The following is a 15,441-nucleotide window of genomic DNA, read 5'->3' as shown; positions in this document are numbered from 1 at the left end:
ACACCAAACACCAAGTGCTCCGGGGACAAATGTTGGGATTACAGGTTCACATTTAAGTTCAGTGTTTTTTAAAATGTTAATGCGTTAAACGAAGGACAATTTATTGCATCCAGCTGCTTATTTGCAGTCTTAGAAAGACATTTAATTTAAAAGCAAACACACACACACACACACACACACACACACACACACATATATATATATATCATATAAATACAACCTACATTTGAAGCTTTAAAAAAGGCAAAAACAAGTAAGAATTTCAAGTTTAAAATAAATAAATAAATAAAAAATCCGACCAACTATTCCCACCTAACATTGTTTGATTTACAGGATTTACTCCACCTTATGTGTGTGTGACTTGTGTGCAGGATTTAAATGGCCAAAAGATCATATGAGACTGTAGCTCCTCCAAAGATACACACACCAAACCAGTCCGAGAGATTAACACTGTTGACTGTTGTCTGTGTTTATTAAAGCATTACTGATACTCTGCCCTGACAGATTTCTTCACAGGATGCTCTGGTGTCACACATGCGGGCTACACCGAGCAGCAAGGTGGACATTATACGACAAAAATGGGTAGTTAAGTGTTTGTTTGTTTGTTTTTTTTCATTAAATAATTAATAAATAAATTGTCAACTTGTGGACCCCTGTTCAAAAACATCAAGTGGAAGAGCCGAGAAACTCTTTGAGGAGGAGAAATGGATTCAGGCGACAAGAGAGAAGAAGTACAAATGCGCCACCTTGTGGGCACTTGAATAGGTTTTGGAGATGTGAAATCTCACGTGGGTTATGTTGATAAGAGATTGAACTATTGGGAAATAACGATCATATTTGTTGACATCTATTTCTACCGTAAAAACTATATTTTTTTAGATGATAAATTCTGGCATCAGAGCATGGAGGATAAAACACAATCACTGTATGAACTCGAAAATACCTCAGTCATGAACAGTCAGTGAGCAGGAGGATTCTCTTGGACATGTAATTCACTCAAAGGTGGAAAATGAAAAATGAGAGATGTAAACAAACCTTTACCATCAGCAGACAGTGGCGTAAGTTTATTTGTTAAAACATTTAATAGAAGGTTCTGTGAATATTTCTCCTCTGTTAAATTTAATAAGCCCTTATGTGTGTTAACTTTATGTTAGATATGTACTTTGTGATGCATGTTGTGTTTATATAATGAAAATCATTCAGGGTAGAAATCTAGCTTAGGCCCTACTAGCCAGATGGACGAGTTCACAGTAAAGCTTCATGTGAAGTCTGGCTCAGCTATAATTCTCAGTTTCGTTATTTAGGTAACTTGGATATCAGAATACAGTTTAGAGTTTCATTTAAAGTTTAATTGAGCCGGTTTTATAATACTCATCTGTATTTGCATGTGTGAGTGTGAAGATGTAAAAGTGCTGCCATAACCTTTACTGCCCATAGGTGGTGCCCACTACTCTTGCAGTATCTAAATACACACACACACACACACACACACACACACACACACACTGATTGTGTTAAAAAAAAGTTAAACTGTCTGATATGAGGCTGATTGAAGTGTTGACGCTGCAGTGGTAACCCTGTCTGGACCTGTTTGTGATTCTATTTGTTCTTGTTCTTTCTATTTTGCAGTGGTAAGTGTTGCTGTAACGGAGCATGCTTAGTGAACTTACCCTGTAATTATGCATACAGGTTAAAAATAACTAATTTGCTTCAAACATGTACTTCACCCTGTTAATGAACTGACAGTTTGACATGCTGGACTTTTTTGCATTATACATATAACTACATTCGTTCCACTGCAGGCTCCGTGATGTACATCTTATAATATTCATTCATGTTTATGTCTGCATGCTCTTTGCTACCATTTGCACTTTCTGGTTAGATGCTAAACTGGATGTAATTGCTCTGACACTTGTACCACGACAGTTGTGTTGAATCTAAACTAATCTAATCTAAACTAATCTAATCTAATCTAATATAGCTATAGAACTCTGCTGCCTGGTTTACACTGCATGACAGCACCAGTTCACTTCAGAGTAACACTTTACACTATCTGCTAGTTCACTTTTGGCTCCTCTACGTCCTGTTTTTCTCACATGCTGCTGAATGTGTCAGTAAATTTTTTTCCCACTGAATTTCTGAACATCCTGTTCGCGGATGACATAAATGAATCTGTAGTTGAGCCAATGAGGCAAAACAAAAGTCAGTCCGCAAACAAAGGTTGCCAGACCAGCAGTTAGATAGGAATCATTTTGATAGAATGAGGCTGTGATGAAACCCATTTCTTCCAGGAAAACAAAGATATTCATGGTAAATGAAACCTCTGAGACACTATGTCACAATTTTGACATTTTATGGGATGTGTATGTATACTATGTCAAAATGATCACTTTTAAAGTAAAAAATTCAAACTTAAGTCACATTTCTTACATTAAAAATACAACATTTGTTTAATCAAAATTCTGAGTATTGAAGTCTAATGTTTGAATTACTATATCATAAATATGACTTAGAAAATCAACATTTTTCTTAGTGCCTCATAATTCTGACTTGTTTTCCTGTTATTTTTAATTGAAAAGTGAAATTTTGTCTCCATATGTGATAATTTTGATTATGCATCTCGCTGTTTTGGACTACTATGAATTTTTTGCTTTTGCTATTACTAACTATTGCTAACTCTATTTTTTCCTAGTAGACAAGGGTTTCTATACTAATTCCTCAACTACCTGATGAAAAAATATATGTATCAAATTTGCGCCTGCGCTCTTCACATGTGGGTCACGCGAAACCGCATTACACACACTTCATCCTTCCACCAATGAGGAGGCTGGAAAAACAGTCTTAGCTGTGCAGCGGAGCCAATAGAGCGAATAACCTGGAGGGGTGCAGACAGAAATTACACTTCTGAGATATCGGATGTGATTTGTCAAATTTATTTTAGATGTTTTGCTGGTAAATTAATTGCAAAAGTTGCGGTTGCAACTCACGGGGCGCTAACTTGTGGGATTAGTTTGCATGCAGCCCGACAGCGGAGGCTGACTTCGGTGGGATGGGCTGTGAGGTGTTCAAGATGGCGGCGCCCTGTGGAGTGCAGCTACTCTAACAGGTAAACAGGTCCGATTATTTACATCTAATGCGTTTTTCTTACAGCGAATCTCAACGCACAATACTTGTTTTACCATACATGAGCTGTTGGGCCTGCTTCCCCGCCGCCTGGACACGGCTGACAGGCTGGATGGATCCCGACCGAGTGTGGGTCGCTGCTCCCAGCTAACGTTAGCTGTCGGCGGTGGGACTGACTTGTTTTCCGAAAGACCCGGTGATTGATTTAAGAGATGTTGATGCTTTAAACGCATCATTGCGATTTCATCTGCGTTTTCGGTGCACTTTGAGGCGCTGATGGGCTCGGCAGAGAGAGACTGCCTTCATATTTTTATAATGGGATAAAGTAAACCCAACCCTGCCCATTGTTCTCTGCGAGTTGTTTACGACAGGCAGCAGCCAGTGGTCAGTCCCCATACAGCAGCAGCTCTGCTGCTTTCCAGCCTTAGTCCTCAGCCTGCCCGGGCTCTGCACTGCTCTCAGTGTGTACCTCACTATAACTCAGTGTCATTAAGGCCTTTGTGTGTTAATTTGCTTATTTGATGTCGCATCTCAGCATAATCTGATGCAGCTTTCTGCATCATGCCCTCTTCCTTTAATCTTCCAGCTGCATCAAACTTGAATTGAGTCATTCACATTTTATTTCCTGTTAATCATGTCAGTCATTAATATGCTGTTGTTAGCATGTGCTTATTCTGGCCCACCGTCACTCAGGCTCTGCTGCCATAGTGGAGACAAAATGGGTCACTAGTTTTACAGTGTGACCTCCTCGACCCCTCTGTCACATTGTACTGGCCTCACTGTTCCTGAGTCTGATGTCTGTCCACCTCTACTTTGCCTAATCTATTAAAATGCTAACTTCACAGTAACAGGGCTGTGGTCAGGATTAGAAAAAAGTAAAATCTTAAACACCATTTTATTTTTTCAATGTTTTAAAATACTTACTCCGGTAGGGGTTTGGGTTACCCCTTTTTCTCATAATAAAATACAACAAACTGGGCAAATGGCTTCTAACATCTAATCAAAAACAGTCTTACAAGAATTTGCCAAAATAAAACATAGTTTAAAATAAGATGACTGTCTCCTGATCTACATTAAGGGTCCTGAGGTGGTAACGCAGCTCAGGCCGCCTGTCGGGGTGAGTGAAGGACTCTGGGATTTCAAGGGAGTGTAGACTGGTTTCAGATTAATGCAGTTTGCCACCAGCTCCCAAAGCTCAAATGTTGTGGGCTCAAATTAAGGTCAGTAAGATTTTGAGATGTTGCTCAAATAAGTCCAGAGTTTGTAATTGTAGATCAACTTTTGTAAACCTGTAACATGAGAAAATCAAGTTTGAGAAAACTGGAACAGATTTGTATCAGTGAAGAACAGACTGTGTGAACAAATGGTATCAGTGGTGATGTTACACAAAGACACTGTGAACAGCTGTGTACAGGTCTGTGTCAGAAACAGAATTTAGACTCTGTTTTGTTGGTTGTGTTACCTTCATCTCCACCACAGGTCCTGAAAGATGGAGGGCGGTGCAGGCTCTTATGTGATACAGCTTTGTGATCGGACTGTCAGCGTCCAATCAGATTCAGGTGTGAGAACAGGGTCAGAATTCATACTTGTAACTTCAGCATCACACACAGTGACGAAGGACACTGAGTCTTACACACAGTGTTCTGCTCTGTATCTGAACACATACATTCACAGAAGCACTTCTTCTTCTTTGTGTCACCTCATCGCTGATATCATGTGTTGAGTTTTCATTCGCACAGTCTCTCTTTTCTTTTTGCAGACCTTTTTCTACACGTTAACAAACTCGAATTTCTCGTGCAGATTTATTTTACAGGTTTACAGAGGTGGATTTACAACTACAAACTTACAAATTATTTGCGATCACTTTTACAGGTTCAAAATCTTATTGACCCTAATTTGAGCCTGCAAAATATCTTTGTACTGCTTGTTTTGTTTTTCAGTGCTGCGAGATTTTCAATGATAAACACTTGGCCCTAAACTGTTAATAGTTTGTTTTCTAGTATGTTTTTTTTTCTCGTGTTTTTCTAGTGTTTGCTTTTTTTTCTTTTATTCTGAAATGTGATCCACAATTTAGTTACAATTTTACAATTACTACATTTCTAAAACATAAGACAGTCAGCAAGACTGCCGCCTAAAACAAATAAAACTTTCAGTTTTCACATTATCATGTTAGCCTAATGAGATAAATATAGACTAAACCACATGACATGTGACTTTAACTTGATATCAGAGACCAACCTCTGTTTACTATGATATCATTTTTCTGCATATTACTCAGCCCTATACTGCAGTTTTCCACTGAAATTCACCATGTTGAAATAATGAATTTCTTTGCCTCTATTATTTTGAAACATTTGAGTTTATGGGGTATATTAGTTATTAAGTTATGGTATGGTATGTTAAAGTTAGGCTGTTGTCTCTGAATTAATTAAACTATTTATCTGAATAAGTTGTATATGTGCTCTCATAAAACTGCCATTGCTATAAATGATTAGGTGATTCTCAGATTGAACACTTAATTGAAGTATTCTTGAAACTGCAGTATGGCCAAGTGCAACATCCAAATCACAGGAGCTGCCTTTTATTTTATTTTTGATAAAGGTAAAATGTGTCACGACATACCGTAAATGAAGCATTGTGGCGCTACAGAGATGTCACAGCCTACAAATCATATTTCCCAGACATAAAGGAACATACTTGTTTGGTACAAGCCTCAACAAAATCACATTTTTCGATCTTATTTTTATATATTTTTTTCAGTCAAAGTTTCAGGTTTTTTTTGCATATCGCTGGGTTCTAGTTGATTCGTTGACGAGTGAATTGACAAAACTAAAAACTGATTGTCAGCAATATTATCTATCTCTTATCAAACTGCATAATGATTTTGTCCTTTATCAAACAAAAATGCAGAACAGTCCCTGGCTCCAGCTTCTCAGATTTGACAGTTGGCTGCTTTTCTTTGTTTTCATGCCTCCACGCCGGCGACAGCTGTGGCCGCAGCCATTATTATTGTCCGTCCATCCGTCTGACTCATTCTCGTGAACGCAGTATCTCAGTAACGCCTAGAGGGAATCTATTGAAATTTGGCACAAATGTTCACTTGGATTTGAAGATGAACTGATTAAATTTTGTTGGTCAAAGGTCATATGTTATTTTCTTGTATTACCGACTTGAAAAGTCTTCATTTATATATTATAAGTCTGGACAGACATGGATGTAAATTGCAATTTGATTCGTTGGTGGAGACATGAAATTGCGGGGCGGTAATTCTATTATACCATTATCAAATTGAATAAAGCTACATCAAGTTAATTCATTAGTTGGTCAACAAAAAATTGATTAGCTGCTAATTTGATTTTTGCTTAGTCGTTGAAGTTCATTTTCAAGAAAACAATAACAAACATTTTATGGCTCCACTTTCTCAAAGGTGAGAAACTCTCATTGCAGTAAATGAAATAGCTTTTGGGTTGTGGACTTTTGGCCAAAATGCAGGAAATTGTAGACATTATTCACTGTTTTCTGATGTTTTGTAGTTGTCCAACTGGTTACCTGATTATCAAGAAAATATTGATTCTTAAAAAAGAATCAGCAAATTAATTAATACTGAAAATAATTGCTCATTTCAGCACTAGAATTTTATAACTTCTGGTTTTAGACAAAAATGTGAGGACGTTACTTAGAATGTGGTGAACATGAATCATTTTTGGACATTTTATAAACTAAATGATTAATTGAATGAAAAACAGTGATTGGTAATTGAAATAATGCTGGTTGTAGCATTAACACTGCTTAGTGCAGTAAAGAACTGTTGGGTTGATGGTGATCATTTCTTTGAATGGACTGAGCAGCCTGTTTTTATGAAACTGCTTTAAAATATTCACGAAAGAGAAAAGGAGCCTGTTGGTAACAGCTTGCACGTAGCTAAATGTTATTTCCAGTGTGTACATGGAAGCGCTTGGGCTGCATAAAGGTTCTTTGTGTCCCTCCTGAGCATTTTCCCAAGCTGCCTGACACCACACTGAGGGTGGCTCATGTTTGTGCCACTGACCTGTCCCTGCAAGAAGAGGCTGAAAAACAGCCATGTCTGAATCCACTGTCCACACCCCGACTCCCAGAAACCCCATGACCGAGCAGTTAATTGATAACAGGGAGACAATCGCGTTGTGACGTCTTCTCTGAATCAACAAACAGGAACTTATTCAGGCTTTTATCGCCTTGTTTTGATTTGCTCTGAATGAGGGAAGCCCGAGGGGACTCAAATTGCCACATTTTTTCCCACAGGGCAGCGTCTTTATCTGACACAAGATTTCATGAGAGGAAATAAGAAAAATTACGCTGCATGTCGTCTTGTCGTTCTAAATTAGCTCCTGTAATCTAGGGTTTCATAGCATGTGATTCTGTGTTGAAAGATTTATTATTCTGCACTAATGAAATAGTTTATAGCCTGTAAACTTATAAAAAAAAGAAACATAACAAATTTCAACCATATTAGGATTGTAATCAGTTGAGTTGAGTATGTGGCATAAGTGTTGAAAGGAGATCTGAGAGACTGATGAGATCGCTGGTGCTGATTCATAACTCCTGTGAGGGAATAATCTGCTGGGTACACCGGTGCAGACACCCTGACGATAATGACCTGCCTATCAGGATTATTTATGCCTGTTTTGCAGATGGAGATTTTCACGGCTCTGCTTTACTTTAATAGCTGACTCAGCGTCTAACCTAAATGTATGATAGACACCATTAATAGACTAATAACCTGAAATGGTAAACAAATAAGGCAGGTTTGTCATTTTAAATCAAATTCTTGCAGTGATTTAATAGTTGTTAAATATACCTTGAATTAAACTCCTCATTGGAGGCACTGATGGTAAACAGGGAGGACTGAAATGAATTGGCTTTAGCTGGATCAGATTGGGTGCAGGTCGTATATTCTGATCTGTCACAGTGTTTTAATTACGTCTCAGAGGTTTTACGCCTTATTCGTTTGATTAATCCGTTCTAAGTCTGTTCCCTGAACTTCTCTTGATTTGTGCTTCATTGTGTAAGTGTGGTTTTGTTTGTGAAGCTGTTTATGGTTCAGCTATAACTAGGATCGGTGTAGAAAATCAGTGATGACATTTCTGTTTTGCTGTATGTCAAACATAACAGTTAGTTATATTCCAGCTGCTTATGTGTTGCGTGTTTCACATATTACGTGGTGTTTACTGTGAGAAAAGTGTGGATGCCTGCTGAGTTTGTGCTTTCCTGAGGAAAGTAGGAATAGAATTCGGTATGCCGTCTTTGCTTGAGACATTTTGACATGTCACGGTGGGGAAAACAGCAGAATAAATAACAACATTAATAATGGTTCGACACCTCTTCGTTTAGCTGCCTCAGTTTCAGGGTCCCGGTGTTGTTCATGCTGGCTCGCTGTCACACTGTCAGGGCTCAGTGGGACACTTGAATAAAATAGAACCTTTGTTAAAGTTTCCACTAACACTTGTGCTTTTCCAAACTCCTCGTGTCTCTGAACCCAATGAAAAACAAGCTCAATAAGTCTCACACAGTGATAGAAAACCTTGAAGCCAAAATAGTACAAATATCAGACTATGAGTTAAATCAGTTTTGATGCAGGACCAAAAAAAATTGTAGGTGTGATAGAAAAACTGTATTAACACCCGGACTGAAAATTTGGTTGCAAGTAAAATGAAAACTACTGTAGATGTTGAAAAAAAAACCCCATCTATTTACATGAACACATATTGTAAAGTTCAAATTAAACAGTTGGTCAAGAATAAAATCACAAAAATTATGAAATTTAGCTTGTACACATATATTATTTTCTGGTATTTATCTCTTTTAAATTTTTTAAGTGTTTGATATTGACGATTTGCTATTGTTTTTTGTACTGATGTCACAGTGCAAATTTCCCAACTGTGGTACTAATCAAGGGCTGTCTTATCTAATCTTGGCTCAGAGGGCCAAACTTCAAAAATTCAACAGTTAAAAAAGAATTTGGAGCAGAGCTATAGAGTGGGACTTGGGGCAAAACAACAACCTGTAAAAACAACACTGATGTATTATCATCACAAAATAAATTGCTATTGCAAAGGTTTTTAGAGTGTTATTGTTGAGAACAGCTGCCGGCTGCGGGTTAGGGGTTAGGGTTAGGGTTAGAAAACACAGCTGATGAGAGTGAACCAGAACGTTAAAGTTCAGGGTCGTAAAACCAAAACAATGGGGGAAAAAAGACTCTTAAACTCTGTAACTCCATGGATTCCTCACTACAAACTCCCCATTATTATCCATTGTTAATATATAACTATTGATCACTTAAAAAGAACTCTTACTTTAAATCATTGTTCATTAAGGTATGTCTGTTCAGATAGCAAGCTAATGCTTGCACTTGTAAACTATCCTTGTGCCTGTTAATCCCGTTATGGCAAACACACTCCTTGCAATTATTGTTTTCAGTGAGACTTAAAGTAATGTTTGTTTAATCTTTATTAATCCACTAGAGTTCCACCTGGAAGCTGCTCAGTACAACCTCAGCAGTTCGGGGGTTAAGGCCTTTGAATGAGGACTCCTCCATGGTGGTAATGTGGTTGGAGCAATTGCTGCTCTTTCACTTTGCCCCCACCCCTCCTGTCTGACAAAACATGACTTCACTAAGATGTGACCTTGTCGTCAGTTCAGGAAAACTGGCCCCAGGCCTTTTTTATGGTTCCTCATCAGGATGTCACAAACGGGGACTGTTTGAATGACTGGATAAAATGTCACTGGTATTGAGAATACAGTAACAAATTGAAATTTGCAAATCTACACCAAAAACATTGTGTTTTTATGTGTGTTACAAACATAAATTGCAAAGAAATATAGACACAGTGTTGGGGATAATACATGTAGTTGTCTAATGTAATGACCTCATGGGGGCTGAAGCAGCATTCGTCTGAAAGGAAGTCATCTCTGGGCCGTCATCATCAAAAAGTGTAGTTTATTTTATTCTTCTGGGACTTTATTCTTAATGTCTGAGTATTAGATGAGGATCAGTTGTTTTTTTTTTTTTTTCTGATTTGAAGAAATGGCACAAACCCTACGTCCCAGTACAGAGTTGGTATTGCCATGTGACCAGTAATCCTAGATCAGAGCTCTAACTAATTCTGGGACATGTATTTGATTTGGTCTTGGTGTGATGTAGAGGTGCCTGGAGACTGTATTGGAGGGTGGCCCCAGGAGTCCTCCAGGCAGGCAGGGACGGACACCGTGAGAGAGACGCTGCCTCCACCTCCAGCACTGCCACCACCATGGCCAGGGAGCAGCCCAACGTGGGGGACCTCCTCCCGCTCCTGGAGACCTCCGACCTCCACCAGCTAGAGGAGATCAGAGGCCTTATCAATGAGCAGCTCAGCACCGGTACGGCCACCCGGCTGGTTTAACATCACCCTGGTTTATCTGTCTGTCATCAGTGTTGAATTTACCTGATTCAGTGCACCTGCTTCTCTTTCTGTCAAAAACTAACTTCTGATTATTTTTCCTGTTTCCTCAAAGAGCGAGGGTCCATGCTGCTGAACGGGCTGGTGGACTACTTTTTAGAAACAAACTCAGCCCAGGCCATGCATATCCTCTCCTCGGTCAGAGAGCCACATGATAAGGTGAGAAACGCCCCCACATGGTAATGCTGGTCCCACTGAGATTTAAAGCAGCGAAATCAAGTTCAAGTTTGTGAACTCTGACATTCAAACTTACACCATTGACCTACAGCAAGTCACCTTGACAGTGCTGAGAGACGGAGAGCCAGAGAGTCCAAAGTAGAGAAAGCTACCGTACCACTGACTTTTATTTAACTTCCTCTGTTGGAGTAAAAACGTGGTTTGCAGACAGTTGTGAGACAGGAGTTAATGGTACAAATACGTCTTTTGAGTTAAATGTGTGAAATTATTGTGCTGTCAGCAACCGAGATAAGCTATCGCTTGCTATCTGTCAGTAAGCAAACTTGTTAGCTCACAAACTTTATTTTCCCTCATAAATAACCTTGTTTTGAACTAAATTGTGTGCAATAGTGAACAAAATACCAGTAGGAAGTAAAGAGAACTGTTGAGAGAAAATAGAGAAAAGCTCCAGGAGCTATTGTGACTGGCTAGTGTTAGCTTAGCTGGGTCAGCTAACAAGTCAACCATGAGCTTGCCAGCTACATCAGTTCACCAGTTAGCCCTGCAAACAGTCACTATTTCTCTAAGCTGTTAGCCCTATTTATTTTGTGTGATCAAGTGAATGCCTCGTTGTGTTGTGACCGCTGCTTAATCCCAGTATTTAAAAACAATATTTTTACTGTCAAACACATTTAGGTAGGTGTTTAAACTTGGACATTTGTTAGTATAAAAGTAGAAAGCACTAATAATGACTATGTAACTATATGTTGCTGCCAATTTGTCTCCCATTATTGTCCATAATGAAATGTATTCAAATGTGGGGATTTCACATGTAAACTTACTTTTGAAACACAAGACAGTCATTCGTTGTGTTGGTGGTCTTGCCCTCAGCCGTTAGAAATGTCATCAGATGCCACCAAGTTGTTGTTGCGTTGTGTTTGTGTGTTTGCATATTGCCATAACAACCCAATACATGTGGATTTGTTGTGGTGTACTTATTTCCGTGGTCTTATATGGTTTTATTTGCATGTAATAGACACACCCCCAGACCGACCTGGTGTTTTGACTTCTGTTAAAGAGGCCAGAATATTTTTAGATAAAACAAATTAGAAAATTTTTAGCTGCCAATGTTTTTTGTAACCTCAAATGCTCTGCACATCACACCATGGGTATATCTATATACATATGTAAAAAACACAATTTGTGTACGTTTTTAATTAAAAAGAACAAGAACTCCAGCTACCTTTCATAAAAAATGACTCCAAATCTAACCCTGCTGAACCCCCCCCCTCCTCACAGCACCTCCTGGACAAGATGAACGAGTGTATGACCAAACAGGCCTGCCGACTGCCCACCCTCACCCTGCTCGGCCATGTAATCCGCAAGCAGCCGTCCTGGATCCACAAGATTGCTCGATACCCTCTGCTGCTCTCGCTGCTCAAATGCCTAAAGGTAACGGCCCAGTTACGACTGAGTGAACAAAGAAATCCTCTTGTCAAGGCGTTGAGAGGTATGTGGATGGATGAAGGTCAGAGATTCCTCATCCATCTGCTTTTTAGAATTTATGCGATATTCAGTTACTGCACATGTTTTTATCATGTTTGTGAGGTTGTGGCGGCACATGAAGCAGTAGGCAGGTCAGTTGACAGTCTGGCTCTCAAGTCTCTTCATAAAACTATTGGAGATGTAGGTTTTACAGACCAGGTTTTTAATACTGGCGGGCACTGAAAGGGTGTTGCTGAACCACAGAACACGAAGCTCCTTACAGGTTTGATGCAGCATGTTATTGATTAGCTTTGTGACTCAGTGCTTCTCAGAGCAACACTGCTTGTTTGTCTACTCAGACTGGAGAGAAGTGAGGTTTCTAAAGTTTGTTGATTAACCCTTGATTAGATTAAATTTTAACCACGCTACCAGACAAGCTCCAGTGATGGCAATGCCAGTTTGCTGGTCCACTGCTTTGGTACGTACTGCAATACTTCGACAAGCACTGGGTGGATTGCCATGAAATGCGGCACATGCATTAATGTCCCTCTCACAATGATCTATGATGATTTTGTATAGAAGTTCCCACAATTTCTTTATGTTGTCCATTAGTTTAAATACAGAGTAATATAAAGAGCTGTTTAGGTGAAATGTTCCTCCTCAGTATGATATATATGAACAAACATGCAGAAAGGGTGACTGTGTTTGTCAGACTGTCATTAAAGGATCCAACCTTTTAATGTCAGATAACTTTGTCGTTAACTCTAATACTTTAATTTCCTGGCAGACGGATACGGACGTAGTGGTGCTGATAACTGGAGTACTGGTACTGATCACGCTTTTACCCATGATCCCTCAAGCTGGGAAACAACACCTGTGGGAGTATTTCGACATCTTTGGCCGCCTGGCGTCCTGGAACCTGAAGAACCCCGGTAGGAACATCACTGTTGTGTCTCAAGAAAACATTGTTAGTGCAAAATGCATGTACTTGTACATGAAGGAGTGAAAGTCTTTGAGTTTATTTTGAAAAGGTCAACCCCAGCTTTCTAATATATAATACTCAAGGGTAGACACTTGAGTCCTTCAGTTTTTTTAATTATACAGCCACAGACTGTAGAGAAACAGACTAGATTGATCTTGGCTGTTGACTGGAGCATAGAGACCCAACTTCGGCTAAATGGGAGAAAGTCTGGGTGGAAATAGCAGACCAAAAACAAACAAAAAAATACTTTAACTCTGTTTTCAATTATCTTGCAGTGTCGGTTGCCGAAGTTCACATTTGTGTGTTTTTTTTTTAACACATTCAGGGCATGTTTCTGAGGTTTATCTAATCCACCTGCACGCCAGCGTCTATTCACTCTTCCACCGCCTCTACGGCATGTACCCGTGCAACTTTGTGTCCTACCTACGATCCCACTACAGCATGAAGGAGAACATGGAAACATTTGAGGAGGTAGTGAAGGTGAGGATCAGTGGCAACCTGTTTCAAGACCTAATGTGGGGCCCTGCCCCCCATAAAAAAACATTCAAGTGGTTTGCATCAGTAATGGTATATTTATGGACTTGATCTTAAATCCATTTTGTGCACTTTCAGCATTATATACAGCTCAACATAGAAAAAAATCCAAACAATTCCCTCATTAAAAACTGAAACTATCATTTTGGCTTTGGGATGAGGAGAAACCCTGCATCCCTCTGCAACTACTGCTCTGCATTGAGTAGCAATGTGTTATGTATTAGCTGATATAAAGACAGTTTAAATAATCCCCTTAAATTAAATTACAACTATATGATAACCACATAAACATTTTTTTTTTAATGTTTGCTGGTCCATAGTTTTCTTATATAGGCTACATCAGAGAGTTTTGGTTTTGTTCCAGTTGATTTGGCGGCAAATTTGAATCAGTACATTACAACTCGGTGACATCACCACAGCCTGAAAACAGAGCCACTTTGAAAATGAAATGAAAACACACAACTTCTAAAAGTAACATCTATATTTGAAATGGTGGCTGCCATAGATGACTACAGTGTTCGCAAGATAATCAGCTCATTGTATTTAAGTTATTTCTCCAATTCACCTTTTTATGTAAGTGAGCCATATGAAGTTAATTTAGCCTGTATATGCTGAGGTTTATTTTCAGAGTCAGAATAATTAATATTTTATAGGCTACTTTATTAGGTTTTCACATCACCTTCAGGGAATTTGTCCATGGTAATAAAATACAAAATAGGTCATAAATAGTACATAATATTTCATGAATAAAAATGCAGACTACTATTAAAAAATGCATGTTAACTGGCATTTTAACAGAACCACACAGAGCCAGTCAGGAAGACTTAAAGGGCAACGTGGAGGATAAATCAGGCTCACTGGATCACTGCCTTTACCTCATTGTAAAGACAGTGATCCACAGGAACAGTACATTACAGATGAGGGAGAGAACCCAGTAGTGTTGGTGTCAGGTGAGAGAGGGACCACTGTGTGCCCTGCAGCTTCAGCGTCAGGTGGGGGTGAGTTGGTGTTATGGTGCTGGGTGCAGTCCATTATCACAGAGAGGATCACAGAAGAATTTGATTGTTTTACACTTTGTATTGTTGTCTGCAGCAAGTGTGTATATATTTTTAAAATAGTGGGTGAATTATTGCATGTCAGTCGAGGGTCCTTTGGAGGGGCGGGGCCAGATGAAACATGCCTGAGGCCACCAGTGGTGAGGATGGTACCCCTGCTGCTGTGCTGTCGCTCTTCATTAGAGATGAGATTTTTTTGAAGCCAAATGATCGCTAACACAAACTATGTGTCCACTCTTCCTTTCAGCCGATGCTTGAACACGTCCGAATACACCCTGAACTGGTGACCGGAACAAAGGACCATGAGCTGGATCCCACTAGGCAAGTCACCCGCTGCTCTGCCCGACGAAGGAGCAATTTGGTGTTCAATCTTCTCACCCAAGTCTGTTGCATCACTGTGACTAATGGTGCTTTGCTTTGCTGTAGGTGGAAAAAGTATGAAATCCATGATATCGTCATCGAATGTGCCAAAGTGTCTCTAGACCCCAAGGAGGCCTCCTGTGAGGAGGGCTACGCCACCATGCCTGAGAACTTCTACCCCCAAGTCCACATGCGACCACAAGACTGCACCTCCAGCCCCTACATGGACCTCCACAGCAGCTACGGTCAGAAAACGCCTTATACAAATGAA

At 39.5% G+C, this 15,441-nt stretch overlaps 1 protein-coding gene across 1 annotated transcript in view; it reads left to right on the top strand.

Annotated features, from left to right (window-relative positions):
• The first annotated feature begins 2,970 nt into the window (after nucleotides 1-2,970).
• tsc1b (TSC complex subunit 1b) overlaps nucleotides 2,971-15,441 on the top strand; it is a 32,870-nt gene continuing 20,399 nt past the window's right edge. Inside the window, exons 1-8 of the mRNA XM_071465998.1 lie at nucleotides 2,971-3,106; nucleotides 10,304-10,518; nucleotides 10,654-10,757; nucleotides 12,054-12,206; nucleotides 13,027-13,171; nucleotides 13,547-13,701; nucleotides 15,058-15,131; nucleotides 15,237-15,415. Coding sequence (XP_071322099.1) covers nucleotides 10,410-10,518; nucleotides 10,654-10,757; nucleotides 12,054-12,206; nucleotides 13,027-13,171; nucleotides 13,547-13,701; nucleotides 15,058-15,131; nucleotides 15,237-15,415 — 919 coding nt within the window. The 5' untranslated portion in view covers nucleotides 2,971-3,106; nucleotides 10,304-10,409. The remainder of the gene's footprint in view (nucleotides 3,107-10,303; nucleotides 10,519-10,653; nucleotides 10,758-12,053; nucleotides 12,207-13,026; nucleotides 13,172-13,546; nucleotides 13,702-15,057; nucleotides 15,132-15,236; nucleotides 15,416-15,441) is intronic.

Source organism: Trachinotus anak, unplaced genomic scaffold (assembly GCF_046630095.1).
Source record: "Trachinotus anak isolate AG129_WGS33_773 ecotype Australia unplaced genomic scaffold, CSIRO_AGI_Tana_v1 ptg000028l, whole genome shotgun sequence".
Taxonomy (NCBI): Eukaryota; Metazoa; Chordata; class Actinopteri; order Carangiformes; family Carangidae; genus Trachinotus; species Trachinotus anak.
The sequence above is the reverse complement of the archived record's forward strand: the minus strand, read 5'-3'. Positions and strand labels throughout refer to the sequence as shown.